Source organism: Triturus cristatus, chromosome 6, assembly GCF_964204655.1.
Source record: "Triturus cristatus chromosome 6, aTriCri1.1, whole genome shotgun sequence".
NCBI lineage: Eukaryota > Metazoa > Chordata > Amphibia > Caudata > Salamandridae > Triturus > Triturus cristatus.
Genome location: NC_140589.1, coordinates 398932427 through 398947950, shown reverse-complemented (window position 1 = coordinate 398947950; position 15524 = coordinate 398932427). Strand labels below are relative to the sequence as shown.

Sequence of the window (15524 nt, the reverse complement as noted above, 5' to 3'; positions counted from 1 at the left end):
TGACATGCTATTTTGTGTTGACAGTGCAAATTGGGGCTTGTTTTCTTTGTGCTTGTGTTGCCAGGGCAGTTGAAGTTTTCAAGAAGGTTGGTGTGTGTGTTTTGAATGGATGAGGTGTTGATGAGATTAATTATTTCATTCATGAATGTCCTTGTTCTGTCTGTGTGGGTGACTGTATATTAAATGGAATGTGATTGTTAGATACAGAGAGACGTGTGCTTGAATAACGTATCCCGAGTGTTAAAATTAGCCACTGTAAATTTAGCGCCACATAAAATCCACCAGTACTTGAAGGTTGTATGCATTATCAGTTTAGGACAAGAATGTGGATTTTGGCAGGTGCAGTCACTATTTATGAACCTAAGGATAGTCCTCAAAGTCATAATTCCATAAATACTCGCATGCCCTTTGTGAGAAGTTGGCCTGGCATATGCTGGTCGCTAGTTATAGTGGCCACCTTGCAAGAGTCCAATTCGACTCTTATGGTAGATAGGTTTAAGACAACCTTTTAAAGAAAGCTATCCTAGTGGTAGCTGTGGAGAGCAGCCTTCAGGCTAAGTCTCTGAGGAATGTAAAGCAGCTTGTTTTACCTTATAATCTCTTGAATTACCAAATGAAAGGACACCACACTGGTATATATATCAAATATATATGTATTTATTTCTGGACACACTCTACTAATCTCTTTATGAGATTAGAAGTCAGGAACACATTCAAATATCAACGTTTCACAATAAGTTAAGCACAAATATGGCTGGGGCCCTAGGGGCGTACCAGACTATATACTAAAAAAGAGGTTTAGGAATGTCGACTTGCAGAGGGACAAGGCCTAGGGCCTGTAGAATCGCTGGGGCTTCACTAATCCACCCAAGGCAGGTAAGTAAAAGACCCACGGGAGATGCGTGCAGTGTGAGAACACAGCCGCGGGTTCCCTATTGATTTCAATGGAGCCAGTCGCGGTTGGATTTTTAAAGTTTTAGGGTACTTTGAGGAAGTCTACAAGCAAGCCACTTACAAGGTAAGTAATTCGAGGGCCAACACACACTAGGGCACCGGAGTGCACGAGTTACCTCACCCAGGGAAGCCGGGTGCATAGGTGTCTTTTGGTGTCGGGTCGCGTCGCTGTTTTCTATGGAAGCCAAAGAAGATTTGCTGCTTGCGAAGACGGAAGAAGTGTCCGGTGGAATCCAAGGCTGGATTCAGGATGAAGATTTATTTATAGTATTTGTAGAGCGCTCTGCAATCCTACGGGCATCCTGGCGCTAAAGTACATACAGCTGAGAAACCTATGGAAGGAGAGGACCTGAAAGCAGAAGGGACACTGTTCACAGTCACTTGCCAGTGACCCGGGGTCAGGAAGATGGATGCCCACGGAAGTCGGATGATTTCAGGTGATCAAGGGTGTTTTGACTCTTCGCCCACGAGGTCCAGGAGGCATCGACGATGACCAGCAGCTCGATTCGGAGTGTCCCACGATGTCTGCAGATTACTGAGGTGTCGGCAACCGGATTGGAGCCAACAAGCCTTGGCAACAGCAAGTCTCGTGAGAAGTGAATAAAGTCAGTGGTGCAGACCAGCAAGGTCTGAGGGACTCACCCAGCCAGTGTGAGTGAGGGCAGGCCTGGAGCAATCAGGGGAGCCCTTTGGTTCGATAAGAAAGTCTTTAGGGGACCCACAAGCCAACGGGCAAGGGATCGCGAATACGCCTTGTGAGGTAATGCTTCACAGGAGCCCACGGTCACTCGGGACGGGGTAGCCCTCTGATTTTCGGTGCACAACGTGCTGGAGGCTTGGGTCACAAATGGTCCAATGCACAAGTTCGTAGAACGTCGTGAAGGGGTTGCACTCGACAGTAGTGCACGGTACTCGGGTATTGCTGTTCCTCGTCACTCGTGGGGTCCACTCGCCTCAGCTCTGCTGGGGACTCACAATGGCTGTCAAGAAGTCAGGAACTCCACTTCCGGGGCTGCAGGGACTTCGGACTCGAGCGGGAAAGTTTGCGACCGTTGATTCAAAGTTTTGGTGCCAGCCAAGCAGGGGAGTCACTCCTTGACTCCAAGGGAGATTCTTCCGTATGCCAAAGGTAGTGGAACGTCGAAGGACCAGGATTCTTCTTGTAAAGCGTCGTCCAGGGGTATCTAACTTGCAATGGCAAGGTTTCCCTATCTTATCCTAAAAGAAAGGGAGGGACTAGTTCTATGACCACTCCTCTGGGAGGGTCAGGGTAGGGGATGGTTACACCCACTTCCCTTTGTCCAGTTTCGCACCAGAGCAGGGACAGGTAGCCCTTGAACCGGTTTGAGCATGCATATGCACAGAGGAGCCTACTGCTCCCCCAGTGCAGGACATCAAAGCACTCTAGGAGTGCACCCACCCAGCCCCAATACACTAAATTCTGTCTGGAAGGTGGTGACACCTCCCTGTGACAGGATGCCTATTGTTGGGCATCCTCCACTGCGAGTTTCAGACAGCAGCTGGAGGGCAGCCCAGTGTGGGTACATGTCGTCCCCTCTAGAAGGGTGGGATCATACTCCCACACCAGTTACTGGTGTGGGGATATGATTCCAAGTTGTTTGACACCAAACACAACATGTTTTGATGCAGTCATTCCAAAGTTAGCATTTACCGCTAGGTTATAATGCACTTAAGAGTATATGGTTTAACCGCATCCACAAACAGCCACAGAGAATAGACTCTGCCAGCTGCAGAGTGGTCCTGCTCATGCAGAGGCACCCCCTCACATTGTAAACCAAGCACCCTGCCCTCAGGACTGATAGGCCCTGCCTTAGGGGTGACTGATCGGTTTATATGTGTGTGTATGGTGAGATATAGGAACCTATACCTCAGTGAGGAGTGCTAACACTACCTCACCCAGTAGCAGGCCTGTGGTGTCAGATTTAGTCTGCTTCCCAGGGGTGGCATAATACATGCTTCAGCCCCTGGTAGGCCTGTGAAGTACCTATGCCCTTGGTACCTAAGGTACCATATACTAGGTGCTCATAAGGTACCACAGTATCCAATCACTAGTGCATCTAGTATGTTTAGAGAGAACAGAGAGACTGGGGCCCAGCCAGACTATAGCCAGAAACCAGTGTTAACATCAGAAAAAAGTGGGGGCAACATAAGTGCAGATCCTACTCTCCTACACCTTTCCAATGTTTTGTTCAACTGCATTTACACACAGATCTCTTTCTGAAACATTGGTAACTTGTGCTAACGTTTCCCAAAGACTCCTTTCTATAGGGAGTGTAAGGAATGTTTTCTCACAGATAACATTTTTTTTCTTAGCTGATTAAAAAAAAAAACAAGTGAAAAAATGTTCCTCAGTGTTTACTCAATTTTTTTGCTGAATTGTATTGCTGGTTTTTAGACCCTGCACACTGGGGCACTGCTGCCGCAGTGCCCAATGTATGTGCTCTGACCTCTAAAACATGTAAAAAGTGGCTAATGCCTAATTGGCATATCAAACTTTCCTAAATGGTGACAGTATATGGTGTGGAAACGACACCCATGGCTTGGAAAGTTTAATGTCACCTGTGGATGGCAGCACTTAATGTGCCATCCACTCATGTGGCAGGGAAAACATGGCTTCAGCCCTACCAATGTAGCCTGACTGCTACAGTTTAAACCTGCAGTCCTACCTGCCAAAATTACCCTTTTTAACAGGGATAACCTCCCATATAAATATTAAAAAGTCACCCCTATGTAGGCCCTCTAGCCCGCAAGGTAGGGTGGTTGGTATTTAAAAGTAGGACATGTAGAATTTTATAGTTACCATGTCCCTAAAGTGACATCCCTTCTGACAGATGCAAGGAGTTCTCTGGACGCAAAATTAAAATTTTTATGCTCTGAGCTTCTCCTTCCAAACACCAACGGCTTCAACTGAGCCCCATTCAATGGCTATGTGACTTTGAGAGTACTTCCTCAGACAAAGACTGCAAACTTACCCTCCTGGAGAACTGCAACTTCCATTTCAGAGACTAAGTCCCATGGTAAAATCTCCAGCTGGGATAGATCTGGTTTGTGTATCCAATCCGTGCCTGCATCCTGGTCTACTGCAACAATCGACTGTCATTGGTGCATAGTGCTTTTTGGAGCTGTTTTCCTTAAATTGTCTAAAATTTATATCTACGGTTTATTTATTGGATTTCTGTTTTGGTGTTATTTTGTTTATTAAATTCTTCTCTATTTTATAAACGGAAGTCTGATTTTTACTGTGTTGTGTCTTTTGACTTTTTACCTGTTTTGATAATTCTAAATACTTAACACAGTTTACACTAGCTGCTCTTTGCCATAACTACCACAGGTTGAGCTCAGGTTTAAATTACTTAAACCTTTGAACCGAAGAGGTTAGTGGCGTTATTACTTGTACTCGCATAATTCACTTTCTTACACGTCTTTGTGCTAATGCACAGTTTGTAGAAGTAAATGCAGAGAGTAAGATGTGTACATGGAAATCTAAGTTCTAGACATTTATAAATCATACCAAGAACCTAACAATTCATGGATTTCTAACTATATTTTACACACAAGTGAATGAGTCTAGTAATGTCTGTTTTGAAGGCTTCTGTAAATTATTTCTGTGGAAGCCAAACTATTGTAGACAATCAATAGGGTTTATGCTGTAAACTCTGTGTATCAATGATTAATTGTGTAAAACAAAATTATTCCACTCCAAGAAATATACACATGATGCCCTAACTGTGTTAAATGACTAGCACACTTATCTGCATTGCAGTTCTACACAAGAGCAATTATGTGCTGCATATACTTATCCTGTGAAGTTTCCCCTGCCGTGTAACAAATATCATGTTTTTTGCATAAATACTTAAGATCAATATCAAGTTTGATTGCTTTCCTAAAACTTGTGTTTTTTGTGTTTTTTCAATTTTTTGTGATGTAGACTTTTCATTCATTTGACACCATAGCAAAAGTAGTTTATTAACATTAGTCTAAACTCTGTGAATTGAACATAAAGAATAACTTGCTTGGGGATCCTGGGTTTATAGATGAGGTCCCCCGTTCTGTTAAGGGATATATATTATCTCTATTTCTTACTACAGCCTGCACTTCCATTACAAATATCTGGTATCTAATCCATTTCCCGGTATAAGGTGGGTAATCAGCATTCCACACATACATTTACTGATGCCTATGAACCTCACTGCTTTAACATGCTTTCCACTGCTGGTATTATTTGCTCTTGAGAATCAGAACAAAGCTGATCTCCAGACAGTATAGCACTATCTATAGTTAAACACAGAAATGGACTCTTCCTTTGAAAAAAAACGAGACTTTATATAGGCATTGCTGACAGCCAGTAAATGTCACATTAGTTGTTGACTCAAACAAATAAAGATATATATGTGTGTGTGTGTGATCGTTTGTGATTCAGCAAATATTTTAATATTAATACCTACTATGTATTATGATCTATATTTCCACTTTAAAAAACTTATATAATACAAGTATTATTATGTTGGTTTCTAGTTTTCAAACAGAAAGTCCTAAAGAAGCTATATCCTGAGGGCCTGTCTTTTCCACCAGCATCAATTCCAAATGTGAACAGTGAAACATCTCCAGGGAATACAGATTTGCAGCAAAATGATTCAGAAAAAGCATGGATTTCAGCGGACTCTGCCAGACTGACAGGTATTGGAATGTTCAAAAATACCTCTTCAGTTTAAGCTGTTTTCTGTTGTATGTGTTACCATCAAAATGTATTGGTAACTTATTATTGTTTGTATTTCATGTAATTCCTAATGTTTGTTGTCATTATTGCTTTTTCACATGTACGCTCTTTGGGTAACGAATGCTGAAGTATGTAGCAGCTCAGACACATAGCTTTATTCGTCCATCCTGGCTGCTTGCACACCAGGCCTCGGGAACTTACCATCAGGTCGAAACTCAAGGAACTCGTGACCGAACTTTCCCTTATGGCCCACGTAATATCGCAGGTAGAAGTCGCTCCCCATAGCCAACACTCTCAGATTAGCAAGTGAAGCAGCCCCGCCGGCAAAGCATGCACGGGCAGCAAAGGGCGCAGTATACTGACGTCATAGAGTCTATCATCAACACATAAAGAAGGCCAACAAGCCTTAGAAAAACGTTAGAAAATTAGCAAACGGACAGAGTGACCACTATAGGATAGAAAAAAATTCTTGACACATTTTTTTCGTGAAATCAGTAAATGTGTTTTTTAAAACAGTAGCGTGACCGCATCATGGTGTAATATGCGCATGCATCTAAACATTTAAATTTATGAGGCTAAATGAGTATGCAAACACTCGTCTGCCATGTTGGGAGTAGGTGAACAAACTTGAAGTGAGATTTTGTAATATGATGTTGACATGTTTTTTCTACGACGGATTTCCAACATGGCTACTGGTGGAACCCTGCGGTCTAGTTTTCAAGACGTCCCGTACTTCCAGCCACCAATGCCTCGTCAAATCTCATGGAAGCAGCTGGTAGGCTTCACTATCCATGGCTTAAACATCGCTGACCTCGCTGGTTTCTGTCAGTCATAACGACTTGTTCCCAGGGGAGAACCTCTGTTAATGACAGGTCTTCACGTCCGTCACGCGTACAGCCTAGGAACGTCGGAGCATTTTCCAGGGACTTCAACAACAACTCTCTTTTAGAGCGTCCCAGTTGGACTGGCACGCATGACTGGTTTCTTATCTTTATAGGGCCATGTGTTTAACCCCATAAAGATAAAAAAAACGTTTACGCCAGCAGTAAGTTGGGGCAGCCAGTCCAACTGGGACGGCTCTAAAGGAGAAAAAGTGTACGTCACGAGACGCTCTTTTCCAATGGCTGGCCACCGTTTAGCATAAACGGTGACGCCAGCCAATGGAAAGGAGGGGTGGGGCTTAAAGCCCACTAGAGAAATCTAACCTAAAACATTGAATCTTGCCAGCAAGACTGTGCATGTCTGCGCAGCCTACGCTAGCCGAGACCTAAAAAACGAATATAGAGACGGGAATAAAGGGAAGTGATATAGCCAAGATTAGAGCCACTTTGTTCCTAGAGCGTCTCAAATAGGTGTTCATAGCTTTGACCTCATTGCTCTGTAATAGTATAGCACAACCACCGACCCCATAACTAGAGGTAGGGACAAAGTGTGGACTCAAATGTAGGCCACACTCATTACCATAGAACTCTGGATATATTCTAATTCGACAGTCTTCATTAGCCCAGATGAAGAAACATTTGATTTAAGCCTCGTGGCACATATGCCCATAAGTTGGTGTCTGTTCTCAATGTAAGTAGCACTGGAATTATCAAGAAAAGGATACTTGATGAGGACCACCAGGAGAGTTTTACAGTGAAATTAGGGGAAAAGAATTGCACTGTACTAATATTTACCATGGAGCATCAACACTGGACTCCAAATTTGGTAATAATAGGAAGAAGGCTGGCCAACGAGTGTACCTGGGGTTACAATTGTAGCTTTGTTCCTCACTGTATTAAATTAGATACATGAAACCTCCTGAATATGAGTTCCTCTGGGTAGAGATGACAATGCCACTGGAGTTCTAGGGAGGAAATGAAAGAGTAAATCACTCATGGACTCCTTTTCTCACTCGATGTCCTGGGCAGTTTAGAAACTTCCTGATATTTATGTATAGCAGTGGGCAGCCCATAGAGTTTATATTGGCCTATAGTAAAAGGGTACAAGTCGCGCTGATTTTTTTTTTGCATTTTTTGGTTTGTTTCCCCCCTTGCTCCCAGACCTACAAATGATCCAGCATTGGTATCTTCTTTCCTTTGCAATTTGGCTGGTGGTTTTTTAACCACAGGTACATTATTCTTTTCATTTAAGTGAGTTGGTGAATGTCTTCTAGTTTGATTGTCACTCATAAATTTCAGGTGTCTACTCTCCCTTTCCCCTATGATTTCTGCTATATTAAAGGATGTTTTCATTTAATAGCTTCTTGCAACGTCCCACAGCATTAGCACATGTAATTAGTCCTTCAAGCCTGCAAAGCCGACAAGGGTTTTAATTAATTGGGTCTATTTCTGGCTGTAAGAATTCTGTGTGTGGGCCAACTTGTAGCCACACTATGGAAACGCTTAAAATATTGGGTTTTTCAGATAAAGATATCTCTGCCCTCATAGGTGAAATACTTACAACTAACAAAAGAGTAGTACTATCCAATGCTAGATTCTAATGTATCTCTGTCTTTTTTAGTCCTAGTGCGCGCTCTCTTATTTGTGCTGCATAGCACTGCTACCTAAATTGAGGCCATCAACTACTTGTGCTGCTCACAGGAATTTAATTATTTTTATGTATATTTACTTTATTAATCTGATATTATAATTTAATTTTCTAAATTGTCTCGGGTGACTTGAGTAGGACTGTGGGAGCTGTACTCTCTTTTAACTTTACATGTATTGAAAACTGAACTTGCGCTAACATGAACCAAGCTCAATCTTAAATTGATGTTGCAGCATACCCGCTCTTCGAATGCCAGACTACTCTAAAGAATTTGTGATCTTTTGCCATGATTGAGATGGGTGTGCTTTATCCATGCTAACACAGAACCATAGGGAGATTAAGCACCCCATTGGGTGTTTTTCAGTGATTCTTTATCCAGTAGCTACAGCATTGCCTGGTTGTCTCAAGTGGTCACAGCGGTAAGCGTTCGCATTCAGCAATCAGAAGGGATAGTGATAGGCTACCCACTAGTTGAGATGGTCCCCGATTCTATTGAAATCCTCATGACTCGCACACGCTCTCAGCATTTGACAAACAGCCACTTAACCCGCTATGAGAGAATCATTCTGGCTGCCGAGAATGTCTCTATCAGAAGAAGCAACACCCTAAATCCTGCTTCTCTATTGCCTAATCAAAAGGGAGATGAAAAGGGAGACTTTGACCATGACAAGTTATGCAAAAAAAGCCTGAATACGACCATACCCATTTTGTCGATGGGTCATGGAAGCATCTACCTGTGCCATGTAACATCTGCACAAGTGGCTGAATTGATTGCCCTTACCAGAGCCTGTTGTACATCAGAAGACTTATAAGTTACCATTTATACTGACAGCCAGTTTGGGTTTGGGGTTGTGAATGACTTCGGGCAGTTGTGGTCACTGAGGGGATTCATGAACTCTGCTGGGTCCCCCACGAGTAATGGGTTGTATGTCTTCTGTCTGTTGGAAGACCTACAATTCCAGAAGGAAACCGCAATGGTAAAGTGTGCTGCACACCAGCAGCTATGATTTTGTCACCAAAGGCAACCTATGAGGATGAAATCGCCTGATATTGTGCTCTTGAGTCCAGCACCTTTCACATGGATGAGCCATGCAATGTAGAAAGAGAAATTGCAGCAAATATGGTGTTAAACGCTGTACATGCTTTCAAGGAGCTGAGAGAACCGCAACACACTGCTCCAGATGGGTAAGGGATACCAGTGACCATTGGAGATCCAGTGACTGGATGTAGGTGCTCCCAGATTAAATGCTACCTGCCATGGTACAGAATATGCATGGTCGAACACATGAGCAGAGATGGGATGGTGTATACCTTTAAACAATACAATCCCCATTTTCAATCAATGGTAGAGAGTTTGTGTCAACGTTGTGCTACTTGACAGAAACAAAATGTGGGCAAAAAGGTTGTAGTCTGATGGTCCCTGCAACCTTCTCCAGATCGATTTTGTAGACATGCCCTGATGCAGCCAATTGAGTTCATTCTTGTGATTGTATGTTTATTTTCTCGCCGGTTCAAGGCATATCCCATGACAGTTGCCAAACTGCAGGAGCTGATAATGCAATTTAGGATACCAATTCATCTTGAATCACATCAAGGAAGTCACTTCAAGAGCGGGGTAATGCAGTACAATGCACAGCGCTGGGGATAGACCGGAGGTTCCATTGCAGTTATAGACCAGACGCTTCCTGCATCGTAGAGAGACTGGATTGGACAATCAAATCAAAATTGGTCAAGGTGGGTGCCTCTACATCTAATTGGGACAATGCAGTTCCTCTGGTATTGATGAGCATATGAAGCATCCCCTGTAGACAAACAGTATTGTCTCTCCACAAGGTGTTGATGAGACGAGCCATGCAAATTCCTTCTGTTACTGCAGCTGTTCTTTTGAATATCACAGAGGATCTGATTTTCAAGTACTGCAAAGGATTGGCTGATGTAGTGCATTCTATCTCCCATCCGGTTGATGCTGTTACTCCAGCTGTCAGAGTTTCCAGGGCTTGATTTGAACCCCAGCAATTGGGTTCACATAATGAAGCAGGTCCACAAGTCTTGTCTGGAGGAGCGTTGGAGAGGCTGGTATCAGGTGATACTGGTCTGTAACAATGCTGTCAAGAGTACTGGTGGGATACACACTTCACATACCAAAGGGGTAAAGCAAGAAGGGGAAGAAGTAGAACCAACATCCAATACCTCGAGTCACCCTAGGTTTAAAATTTCCGAGGCCTCCAATGAGGAGGAAGACTATTCTGAGGGCTCACAGTCTTCCAAAGAAAAGCATGAATGGGAACAAGAGCCAGGTAATGGTGTGGTCATTCCAATGGCAACTGAATCCCTGACTGCTGAGGCAAGAATACGTCTTCACAGAGGCAGTGCTAAACTCGTGGAGAGATGTATCAAATCTGCCTGAGGAAAGGTCACCGGAATCAGAGAGTGGGACATCCAGAGAAGGTTCAACCTCTGAGAATGATTCAGCCTCATCAGAGCCAGAGATCACAAGCACCTCTCAGGACTCCAGCTCAAGCTAGGGAGGCTGGCCACAGACTAAAACAAGCCGAAAGAGACAGTTGACGACTAGGAAAGACCAGAAACAATAAGAGAAGTTAGAGAGTTACAAGAATTGCAACCTGCTGAACAACCTGACATTGTGGATGAGAGCTTAGATTCGACAACTACCAAACCACCAAAAAGAGAGAGAACGGTCAATCGAAATTACTCTGGACTGGATTGGACCTATCTTGCAAGAATCAAATTTGAATCTGATGACTGACTGACTATGACTAGCCTCTTTTAGGTCATTACATTTGCAAAGGGAACTCATGCGAATCACTGAAAAACGTTCAGAAGGACTGCTAGAGAGCTAGGGTAATGGTCAGAGGACTTTAGGCCTCCAGCTGACACAGAATAAAAACCACTGTATCTTTGAGATAGGGTAGTTATGATAAGGGGACTATTTGCTTCATCTTGATACTTCAGTCTCTTTCCTTGATTTGATTTAAGCTAATATGGCGAACCAACGCTGGAAATTCTCACTTGTAGCTCTGGCAGATGCTGTTTCTGTGGTTTGGTGGATGGTGGACATCTATGTATTAGGTGAAGAGATCCCTTGTAAACACCACAATTAAATTGATTGTCAGTAAACCAGCTAGGGAAAGCAAAAATTCCCACCTCCTGCATCATGAGAGGGTTTACATGTATTTTCTCATGCTAGCTGAGTTGTGAAAGTTATGCAAATAAAAAATGTTTTGTCTGCTTCTACCCCTCAACCTCTGTATCTGAAGGGGCATCTTATTTGCCTTTGTCCATTTGCCTCCGTCTTACTCTTTTTCCTGCGCTATCTTTCTGAATCTGTATTATCAACGTAATCCTATTAATTTGCTCTATTCCGATTGCAACAAGCCTTTAGAAAATGTCCCAAACGTGACAGATACAAATATGTATTTGTCGGCTTCTTACCATGTTTATCGTTCTTCTAAAGCTTTTAGATCCAGGAATCAGCATGAGTATATGATAAAATTCTTTGGTCCGTCACTAACGTGAGTGCTGCCAATCAAACCATGCATAATTAAACCTGTAGGATTAACAAAGACAAAAGAGTTTTTGTAGACGAGTTGACTGAGAAGATAAGATCAGACGAAAAGAAAGGGCTATAGAAATTTAGCCTTGAACATGTTATTGGGAAGGGAACAGAGATTTTAAAGGAACTACCCCAAGATTCAGCATTGACATTGCTAAAAGAGGCACTTCTGTATGGTAAGGAAGAAGGAGGGGAACAAAACTGTTGTGGTATTGGGGTAAAGTGAATGTGCACGTAGTTATTTGGTCAAAAGCCAGGTGTTTGCTGAATTATAGGTGAGTATCAAAGGCATCTATAGTGGGGGGAAGGAATATGCTTCGTAGAGGTTTTGTTAAGATAGGAGAGTGGTTCGACTGAATAGGTAGAGGAATGCGGAAATTGCTCTTAACTCCTTTTTTGATTATACTAATTGGCATTGCATATGTGCTTCTCTTCCTAAAATTCAGCAAGGGAATTTCAGAAAGCAATGGGATGGACCGTGGGTTTAAAAAGATTTCAGCATCGAGAGAATAAAAAATAATTGACATAAAGGTCGAAGAGATGCAAAGTGATTTCTTTGACACCATAAAGGACTTGGGAGAATCCACGGAGAAGAACCCAAAGCTTATGAATGCTGTTCTGTAGTCAAGTGATGATTTAGAATTCCTCAGATGTGGGTGTGGAAGCTGTATTGTTTTTTTTTATTTTTAGCTTTAAATGTATTAGAAACTTAACTTGCAATAACATGATTCAAGCTTATGTTTTCCTACATTTTGAATTGATGTTGCAGCATATCACGTGATCGTTGTTGTTTCCTGGCTCTAAATAAATAATTGTAGGCTTCTGACTAAGAGGTGGTGAGTGTTGCCAGAGGGCTCTCACTACTCTATGCCTATTCAAGGACATCCCAGATGTCTCACACTATTGTTATACAATCTGTAGGTTATAGTACTTGAATAAACATGGAGAGCAACTGAATTCAATGCAATAGTATTATGAGAAAATCTTAAAATGTATTCTGTAGTAAAATGTTTCTTCTTGCTTGTTCCTCATTGGTGCATATCCTGAGAACCATGTATCTGCATAGTAATGTATAAACTCTTTTGTCTAAAGTCCTTTAGAAAGGTGTAACCCTGAACCCCATTTCCCACTTTTAGAATGTGAATTTATGCTGGATTTCCCATTGAACTTTACAGAGTTCTTTGTACTTATGATCTGTATTTACTGCCGACCATACTGATGATACATTTAGTGTATTTTGCTTAATAATTCTCTATATAAACTCCCTAAAATTATTGACCTGTGTCTTTCATTCTTATTGAGAATGTCACAGTTTCTACTATTGATTTGAGATCACAAGCAATAGAGATGGGTCCACTTGGGGAAGTGACAAAGTCCGAATAGGGACTACACCACTCCAGGTACGAGCCGTTGGTGTGCTCTTGGTGAGGTTATGAGAAACTGTGTTGCACGCCAACAGGACCCCAGGTTAAGAACCATTGCTGTATGTTGAACCTCAGAGAAGAGCTTAAGTCAAATTAGTTTATAAGATTCCAATATTGGATAGAAGTAGGTGAAGCAAAACCATTCTATCTGGAAGTAATGAGATAAAAGCAATACACTCGTACAAGAATGACCACAAAACAGCACTCAAAATGATTTAAGAATGTTTTAATAATAAAACAATTTGTATACTGGTTTACATACAAGGGAGGTTTGCACTAAATACGCTTTCAATTAAATTAACGGTCAAGAGCATCTGCTGCCATGACTAGTTTTTAGCTGTATAAACATAAGTTTGAAGGGCAATAAACCATAATATCCTTGTTGCAAAATACTTTTCGTTTATTCAACGTTTTCAGGAAGGCACTTTAATCATTAGGAATCGCCAGCTCCTTGCCATCTTTTTCTTGTATTTGCGGTATTATGAAATGGTTGAATTTTTGATGCTTAATTAAAGTACTGCTTTAATTTGTGCAATATATATTTTGCAGGTTTGGAAATAAATGCTTCAAGTCAACAGAAGGTTTACACTGCAAGCCTTCCTCCTGCTGACTTTGCAATGGTTTCTTCGGTAGACAACATGGCTACTGAATCAGAAAATACTGATAGTGGTGACACTGATGACAGTAAGTGGTTAACCTTTTCTGCTATCCTGACTTATTCCAAGCTGTAAGAGCTGCCTGTGCATTTTGCCCATCCCTAGGAGCATGGCTTATCAGAATTTTTATAATTTTATTTAACTGATTTTGTCATGATGTCTTTCACAACAGAAATTCCACAATACAATATTACTATAAAATAATTTAAATATAAAGACCCCAAAATCCTAATTACTCTTAACAAGCACAGCATTCTAGAAAAGTATCATGAATAGTAAAGCATCTTTCATTAAAATGTAATTCCTAATTCAAATAAGGCTTGCCATCTTGGCATTGGCATCCCTTCTGTCAACATGGGAAGGGATTTTTGTATTTTGCATTTTGTACATTTTATTTGTAATTGTAAATTCGGATATTGTATTTTGAACTACCATTATCCTACCTTTGTCATGGGTTAATGAAAAGAATCTGCTGGTATCAGGACTTTTTTGTGAAATATGCTGTGGAAACGTTTTCATGAGTCCGTAGGCACTCTGGTTACTCTGCTTAGTTTGGCTGAATCAGCCATTTATGACTGGTGTCCTGCGGCTTATCCTTACTAATGGACCCAAAATTCATCATCAGGGTCAACACATTTAGGACTCTCCTTTCTCTTGGTGTAGCGAAGTTGAGCAGTCCAAGACCAGGGAAATGGTGACGGGGTTAGAAACTCAGAACTCAACCAACATCAGATAGCAATCAATGATCTACTATCCAGTCAGTACTTCAGTTTGCAAAAAGAAAAAGTACTTTAACACATGCTATGAAATTGCTACAAAAAATAAACAGCGGGCATTTCTCATGGGCACAAAAAGGAATAGTAGCCATGGTAATTTCAGGATGGTCTGTAGTGGTAGAGTATATTAGCCCTTGGCCCGGGGTGGGAGAGGATGGTGGAGGAGGAAGTTTTCTTATTAGGTCCAGAGGGCCAGCTCGTGTTTCCCTTGATAGACATGTACCTGTCCCACCCTTACTGGGTTGCAATGTCATTGTACATTTCTGTCCTTGGGGGGCACAGTTCAAACAGTAGAGTTCATCTGCAGGCAGTGCCTGCTGGTCAGAGTGGGTTGCACTTCCCTGCCTGAGTGGCATCCTGTACAGCCCACAGAGAAGAGTGTTATCAGTCCTGGTGCCAGCTCACCAGTTCGTTTGTAATCGGCAAAAAGAGTTTAGCACACACAATGCAGTGAGAAGATCCACACCAGTCGAGAGGAGACTGCTATAGGGGTTGTGGTGCTTGCAGTCACTGTAATCCTGTGGCTGCGATTCAGCCATTAGCTCAGTCACAAAACCCGCTACCCAAACAAGTTGTGCCTACCCAAGCTCAGAGTATTGAGCATACTTGCTTGTACGGTCTCTTCTGCTGATGTCAATTTCCTCTTAGTCTGGTATTTCTTTGGAGTTTTAACTGTGGATGGCAGATACTGGTCTCCTGCCATCCGAAGCTTCTTTACGCTAGAGGCTCAAACAATAACTCACTCCCTGGACGAGTTACATGGTTCCTTCTCCTTCAGTCGTCAATGCAGTTACCCTTGCTATGTAGATGTGCTTGGGTCTTCCAGACTTTACATCTCCCAAAACGGTGTAAGTCTCTCCTTGCACCACAGCA

General features: G+C 42.2%; 1 protein-coding gene across 2 annotated transcripts in view; it reads left to right on the top strand.

Moving 5' to 3' along the window:
* Positions 1–15524, top strand: part of ERICH1 (glutamate rich 1) — a 91486-nt gene that overhangs the window by 41280 nt on the left and 34682 nt on the right. For both annotated transcript variants that reach the window (XM_085610806.1, XM_085610805.1), the window contains exons 2-3: positions 5491–5652; positions 13769–13903. In XM_085610806.1, the coding sequence (XP_085466932.1) occupies positions 5491–5652; positions 13769–13903 (297 nt within the window). The remainder of the gene's footprint in view (positions 1–5490; positions 5653–13768; positions 13904–15524) is intronic.